The 7,655-nt window shown below is 32.2% G+C and overlaps 1 protein-coding gene across 3 annotated transcripts; it reads left to right on the top strand.

Annotated features, from left to right (window-relative positions):
- The first annotated feature begins 121 nt into the window (after positions 1-121).
- Positions 122-5,126, top strand: LOC119642228 (D-glucuronyl C5-epimerase B). 3 transcript variants are annotated; one of them, XM_038041287.1, is made up of 6 exons: positions 966-1,056; positions 2,692-3,231; positions 3,293-3,445; positions 3,516-4,312; positions 4,373-4,716; positions 4,925-5,126. In XM_038041287.1, the coding sequence occupies exons 1-6, from the start codon at positions 1,051-1,053 to the stop codon at positions 4,933-4,935; spliced, it is 1,851 nt and encodes a 616-aa protein (XP_037897215.1). In that variant the 5' UTR covers positions 966-1,050; the 3' UTR covers positions 4,936-5,126. The 3 variants fall into 3 exon arrangements, with proteins under 3 accessions (XP_037897216.1, XP_037897215.1, XP_037897214.1); XM_038041288.1 differs by lacking the exon at positions 966-1,056 and adding an exon at positions 122-533 and having other exon boundaries at positions 4,373-5,126; XM_038041286.1 differs by having other exon boundaries at positions 4,373-5,126.
- The last annotated feature ends 2,529 nt before the right edge of the window (positions 5,127-7,655 follow it).

Genomic DNA, 7,655 nt, shown 5'->3' with positions numbered 1-7,655 from the left:
ATAAGAAACGATAACAAACAGGAAACAAATTTCGGGAAAAAACTCACCCCTAATCATTTTATTAAAATCATCTGTGATTTGAAGAAAAAAGTTTATTTTTTTGTGAAAATTTTATTTGCTTTAGTTTTAACAATATATACATATTTAACAAGAAAATTTTTTTGCAGTATTATTAAGAAATGTTTTGTTTGCGTAAATTCTGTAAAATGGGTAAAGAAATTTACTTTCGAAGTTAAAAAAAAAAGATCGTGCGCTATAACATTACAAGAAAAGGAAAAGAATTATGAGAAAACAAATGAATGAATTGTATTAAATTTTATTAATAATTAAAAACCGCACAAAACAAAAAATATAGCTTCAATTTCATACTTATATCGAATGTCTCAAGATTTGTTGGCTAACGCACAATATGCTCTTAACAAGCAAAAAACGTGCGTGGTTCCTCTATCAGCTCAGCTACTTGTAATAATAAAAATAGCCGAAGCAACAACAATTATAAATCCAGGCATAATTATATCCTATTTAAGCGAAAGGTAATTTGTTCATTATTTTATAAGATTTTATTTAATGCTAAGTTTTTTCCTATAATTGTCTTGTCCCTTTCTCTCGGAATAAAAAAGATTATGAGTACTGTCGTTTGAATGTGAAGCATTCCAACAAAAGCTGTTATTAATTCCACAAAAAATTTCATTAGAATTGAGAACTAATTTCGCGTTTATTTCGAAAAAATTACATTACGTAAATAAATAAGTTAGAGTGCAGCTACTTTGTACATTATGTGGTTATAAAGGAAAATTAGAGGTGATATAAATGAATTGGGATGCAATATTGCTATAAATTGCACTTATTGTTTGTTCTATCTTTTACTTTTCAGTCCGCTATCAGCTAAAGGGGGACGTTTTTGCTGCTGCAGAATCCCGTGAATTGTGGATTTTTCGTAGAAACTATTTTCAAAAAAGATAGTAAAAAAGAAATGTACAGCATATTATATTTTATGAATTGGGCGGAATATTTAATTAAAAAAGAGAGAGAAGTTCTAAAAGAAACTCGATGAAGGTTAGAGAAAAAGTTGTTGGATCTTTGCGAATGTGATATTAAAAGAGTGTTAACCCTTACCAACATACTTTTTAAAAACTTGCACTTTAAACAACGTACGGTTTTCATAGGTTGACATAATGCATGCATATGTTTATGTATAAGATAGTTTTAATATGTTTTTGTTGTTCTTTTTCTTTTTGTTGTTTACGCTACTGAGGAAGTGTTATTAAGGAAAACTTGCTGTTAATAATCGAGAGACGCTTAATATTTTTCAGGAGCCCTAATATACATTTGGAAAACATCGCAAAGCTAAGCACTTCTGCTTTTCGCACAAATTCATAATTTGTTGTCAAACGCACAACTAAAAATAGCCCTTTTCCTTACACTGATCGCTTCTTGTTTTCCTTTTTTTGTAAGACGTTGTATTACTTTCTCTTTATATAAAAATAATACTTGGCTTTACGCCAAATAAATGCTAAATGTAGAAATTCTAGTTCTATCAGATTTTCGAAAGAAAAGACTTGAATCTGGCGATTGCTTACAAACAATTTTTCATTATTAACCGCTACCAGAGTTGTGTCTTTCCATTTGCAACATTTAAAAAGTACATGTTTAGCTTTCCTTAATATAGCTGAAGTATTTAAGACCCCTTTTCTGGTATGTGAATGCCAGGCTTTTTATTCAGCGTCCAATTTCAATAAGATCGGTATGGGTAAATCTGCCAGTCAGGGTCTTTCTTAAGGTAATTGAAAGTAAGCCCACGCCTGTAATAGGCCGACAAAAAGATCTTAAAATGCTTTAGTAGGATTTTTAGATATACATCGATTTGAGATTATCTCAAGAAGATATCTTAGAAGTTGGATATCCAAGATTTATTTCAAACACTGCTTCTAATTTGTTGTAAATGTGACAAATAATCTTTGAAAACCATCGGAAAATGCTCTTGGATAACAAGGTATATCTTGCAAAGATTTAAAGATTACACAAATATTTACTATTCGAAATGTTCCTTGGCTAGAAAGATATGTTACAGTCTTTGGTGTAAATCAATAATTGATTCCATGCGAATTATATTCTTTTATATCCTACGCTACTTGCAAAACAATTGTATATTAATTTTGCCCGGATGTATGCAGCACCTAGAAGGACTTGAGATATACCCACCTTCTATTATACAAATCTACGCTTGTCGGTCCATCTGTCCGTCTTATATCCAAGTCATACTTTTTGAGAAATTTTGAAAAAGCTTACTATACTTACGTGTTTTGGCTCAAGGACGAACGCTATTGGAAATGTCTCGGATTCGGACACTTTTTCGCTCACTTCCCAGCTAGTACTTTATTTTGAAAACTCGTTATATGCACATTTATACCGTGATGTAGGATATTTAATGATGGATCATTTCCTACTATAGTACTTCAAGTTGCTTACTTAATCTGTTTATTTTCGAGTCTTACAGTTTCATGTGTGTAGCTGATGATCTTTTACCCTCAATAGCAATAATGAACCTTTTTTCCTAACTGTTGTGCACAAATTAAAAATTGATTCCATTTTGATTACCCAGAACTTAATGATATTTCCGTTGGTTTCCTTACATTTCGTGCTATTCATTTCTGACGTGGATTTAAAAAAAAGTTTTTATTCATTTTTTAGCGAGAACCCTTCGTTTTTGTAATCATGCGTTTAAACTTAAAAGCAGTTTTATTATTTTTAACGGTAATTGTTATGATTATAACTTCTGCCGTTTATATGCGTTGTGTGGAATTTACTTTTCCTCAAGACCTTGTTAAGCGTTGGGATCGTCGACTTTATGCTGTTGGTAATGCTGATCTACTTCACGATCAATTAGATGGAAGCGACGATGGAAGAGGAGGCATAGCTACGAACGACGGTTTTAACTTGCAGGAGTTGCAGGACATTGAGTGTATCATCAATCAAGAGTACACAGTGCACTGTAAACGCGATGGGGATAACCGTGAAGTTTACGTCCCATTTTCATTTTTGCGTCATTATTTTGATATATCGGGGGCAATGAGTTCACCTGCGTCCCCTTTAACGACAATCGATGGCAACAGCAATAGTCAAGCGCAGAGTAAATTTTTATGGATGCATAGTACTGCAAAGATTAACGTACCCAAAGGGAAATATGACGCCCGTGGTGTTTTCATGTATTTTGAAAACTATAACGTAGAGGTGAGTTCCAACTTCACTTACTTGCAAACTTCTCCCCACGCTTTTTTCTTTAATATCATAGATAAGAGATCGCGTTAAATGTATCAGTGCCGTTGATGGTGTGCCAGTTAGTACGCAATGGGAGAAGAAGGGTTATTTTTATCCCACACAGATTGCCCAGTTTGCCTTGTCACATTATAGTAAAAATTTAACTGAACCAGAACCGAGAATACGGGTATGTGCATAATAAATTCTCTGTAAATAACACTTTGGCTGTATAGCATTTTAATTTAATTTTAATTTAGATGCTGGAGAATGTCGATAGCGTTCAAGCCAACTGGTTGTTACCTTCAAAAATTAGTAATCTTACACGTATTTGGCATCCGAAATTCAATAGTTCTGTTATACAATATGAAACTGCCAGTGATTTCGATAGCGCCATCGCTCTTAAAGAAATTGATCAGACATTGGATTTAGTTTTAAGTGCTGACTTATTATTAGTTACTAATAGCAGTAGTCTTATGATAACAGTGGAAAATCGTGAAACTAAACATACATATCGCGTCCACTACGTGCCGGTTGACTTATTATTGAGTGTGCAAGATGAAAATATTTACTACGGTTTGGGTTTGCAAGCTTTAAACAAATGGCACCATTTGACTCGAGATTTGCACATAGATGTGCAGAAAGGTATGGCCTTGGATGGCCCGAAAAAATCTCCAATTAGGGTTAAACGTACTGATCTCCGAATACTGGCCGTATCATTTTTGGGTGTGGGTTTTTTCGATAATATAAGCCTGTCAACGTACGATCATATGGCTAATTTTTATGACGCGGCCGAATGGTTGGTAAATAACCAAGACCAAAATACGGGAGGTTGGCCAAACCCTGTTCGGCGAAGTTTAAATGGTTTTGCTGAATTAAAGGCAGGCTGGTTGTCGGCCATGGGCCAAGGTCATGCTATCTCAGTCTTGGCTCGAGCTTATTGGAAGTCAGGCGGTGATAAGCGTTACTTAAAAGCAGCAGCTTTGGGCTTAAAGCCATATCGTGTATTCTCAAAAGGTGGAGGCGTTCTAGCACGTTTTATGGATAAATATTTTTGGTGACCATGAAAAATAATTTGAAAGTTCGATAAGTATAACTTTTTTTCGTTTTTATTTAGGTATGAAGAATATCCAACAACACCCGCTTCGTTTGTGTTAAATGGATTCATTTACTCTCTACTGGGCTTATATGATCTCAATTCAACAGCGCCTTCGTTTATAGCAAATGAAGCTGGGCAATTCTTCCAGCAAGGAATGATCTCTTTAAAAAATATGCTGCTATTATTTGACACTGGCTCAGGCACAAGTTATGACTTGAGGCACCTTTCTTTAGGCGTGGCGCCAAATCTAGCTCGTTGGGATTATCATGCTACGCATGTCAATCAATTGTTGCTATTAGCTACGATCGATAATGATCCTTTGATATCACGTACAGCTGAACGATGGAAGGGTTATATGTTTGGTAAGCGTGCCAAACATAACTGAAAGGTGGGGAGAGAGAGAAAAGGGAAATGATTGATCGCGTGAACCGTATACAAATTTATTGCCAAGATTATAAGCGCACAAGTATACTCTTGCATATGGGTTTTCTCTTTCTCTCTCTCTCTCTCTCTCTCTCTCTCTCTCTGTCTCTCTCTCTCTCATACTGTCCTTTTCTCTTTCAACTTCAGTTTCTTGTTAGCAAAATGATAAAAGGTTAAATGAAAAAAAAGAAAAAATAGTGATATTGCTCTGCGAACTTAAGTATTAGAAAACTATTGGTCTTGTCCTTAATTTTGAGGATACTGTTGAAAACAGTAGTAAAATAAAATCTTTTAGTATTAGTTCTCGTAGTTTTTTAATATTCGTATTTTACATTTATATATATATAAATATATGTATTAACATTTATATTTACATTTACATTTATATAAAATATATACATATATACATTAACGTTTTGCTATGCAATTTGCTTACCTTTGAGATTATTTTTTCATCTTTTTTTTAAACGCTTGCGTGAGGATTTATTAATTTTATCACTTCTATTTTTAACATTCAAAAATTAATTTTATATATTACTTGATTAACGTAAGATCTTGATTTAATACTCCGTCTGTCACAAGAACTAGAAAGAAAAGTTCCAACTTGAAATATACTTTCAAAGTCCATAAATATATGTATATATACAACATATATGTATATATATAGAACATGTGTATATATATATACATATATATATAACTACGTTGATTGGAAATTTCGTCCAAAGACGAATTTACAATTACAGAAATAAGTGTGCCGTGTTCCACTATTGCGCCCTTTAGTATATCCACACATTTTTCGAGCAGACTTTTAATCCATTTCCAAAATACATGCTATAAATACTGTGGTACAGTGGTACATTACATTTATTCGCATGTATGCAACACCCAAAAGGACTTGAAATGGACCCATCCTTTATTATACCGATCGATTCAGCGTCATGTCTGTCCAACCATCGTTTTGTGCTCAACCTATAAGTCTTAATTTTTGAGATGTTTTCATGAAGTTGGATACACTAGTACGGTTTGGCCCGAGGACGAAACCTATTGAAAACGTGGTTGGGATCGGACCACTTTTTCGATTACTTCCCCATAGTCTTATTTCTAAAAGTCACATAAACAGCTGTATTAAACGAAGCGGTTTAGGGTATTTAATAGCAGGCCGGGTCCGATTATAGCGTTTTTGCCTTTTTGTTTCAAATAGTCCCTTAAGAATGTCTTTAAGAAAAGACTTGTATTATCAACTTTTGGAATATCCTTATAATGAAAGCTTCCGTTTCAAGTTAGCGTAATACCTTCAACTAGAGATGCTGGTATATTTTCGTCTCTGGTGTGGATTGAATTTAACTTATGAAATATTTGCGGCTTTCATTGTCAGAAATTGAAGAGTCACGCTAAGGAGAATTTGTTCTGCAAATTTTATGGCTTATTAATCAAATATTTAATTTTTTTAAGTGTTGTTGTTTATCAATATTTGGATACAGTCAAAGGTCTCATTTTTCTGTTTTATTCAGTGTGATATCATTTTCTATGTTTCAGGCTCTTAATCACATAGAAGCAAAGTAGGTACCTTTTGAATAAGTTTAAATAAAATATAATTAATAAATTAGCTTTTAAATTTAGAATAGCTAAAGTAAAATAAAAGATTAGACAAATTGTATTTTATGTTAAACTATATCGTTACATATATTATGTTTATATTTGTTTTTACTTTTTGCCATCTTTTTTAAAACATATTACACTATACTTCGCTTTAGCAAAAAATGAAAATGAAAAAGGATTTATACTTAACGTAAATATACATAAAAGGCCTGGATACCTTAAAAGTAACAGACAAACACACATATATATGCACATATGTATACTGTATTTTCACAGTATGAAGAATAAGAATAAAAAAAAGAACAAATTTAGTATAATTAAATTTGAAAAATTTCTCGTATAATAAAATAAGAAACCTTCAAGCAAATAATAATACAAATATAATTATTTCTTGTGTAGGGAGCTTATTATTTTTAAATCATCAAGTTTTTTGTTTGTAAATATTCCTTTAAAAGAAAATCATAAAAATATTTTATTCCAAAACCCCTGTCTATGATCTGACCACCTACTCATCACTTCAACAACATACCCATATAAATTGTTAAATGCACTAGTATTTAAGTAGTTAACTCTAGTTGAATGTATTTGTAATTGAAAAAAAAAAAACAAAAACAACAGCAACAAAAATTCAAGACACTTTTAGAACAATAAGTATATACACGTAAGAGATTCATATAAATATATTAATCAAATTTTTTCAGGAATTGTGTAATAAAAAAAAAGACATCCAGTAATATACACTGCGTTTTTCCAAGTCTGTAATTAGTTTTCTAATATATATAAAATTTTTGTTTTCAAAAAAAATAAACGAAAATTATGTTTCATGTTAGAAAGAAAATAAATTGCAATAGGAATAATTTAGAAAATCAATTTTTTTATTTAATAAACTTTTTTTTGATATTAAGGGTTGGTATATTATTTTTCGGCAAGTGGCTTGATGGTAAGGAAATTCTTTTTCAGCTTGTTTTGTATATCAGCTTTTAGTAAAGACTTCCTTTCAGCTTACTTTATCTAATAGTTTTTTACGGAATTATACTTCCATATAATATCTGCAACTGAGAATGTACGTCTGTAGGCAGATTTTATTATACCGTTCAATTCGGAATCATTTTTCATGGATTCTGATGTCTGCGTATGATTCGTATGTTCAACATAAAGCCCGCGATTTGATATGCAGGGAGAGTTTGGCCGAGGAACGAATCCTATTGAATGTGGAAATTTTACGAGCAACAAGCAAAAAACATGGAAAGCAATAGTATTCACAGTTTTTGTTGCA

This window comes from Glossina fuscipes, unplaced genomic scaffold (assembly GCF_014805625.2).
Source record: "Glossina fuscipes isolate IAEA_lab_2018 unplaced genomic scaffold, Yale_Gfus_2 221, whole genome shotgun sequence".
NCBI lineage: Eukaryota > Metazoa > Arthropoda > Insecta > Diptera > Glossinidae > Glossina > Glossina fuscipes.
Note: the sequence above shows the minus strand (reverse complement) of the source record. Positions and strands in the feature narration are given on the sequence as shown.

What these genes read in the sequence shown, in the direction of transcription:
- LOC119642228 (XM_038041286.1), top strand. An exon ending in AACCAGAACCGAGAATACGG is followed by an intron (nt 3,446 to 3,515) that starts GTATGTGCATAA and finishes ATTTTAATTTAG; the next exon opens with ATGCTGGAGAATGTCGATAG. An exon ending in TTTATGGATAAATATTTTTG is followed by an intron (nt 4,313 to 4,372) that starts GTGACCATGAAA and finishes GTTTTTATTTAG; the next exon opens with GTATGAAGAATATCCAACAA.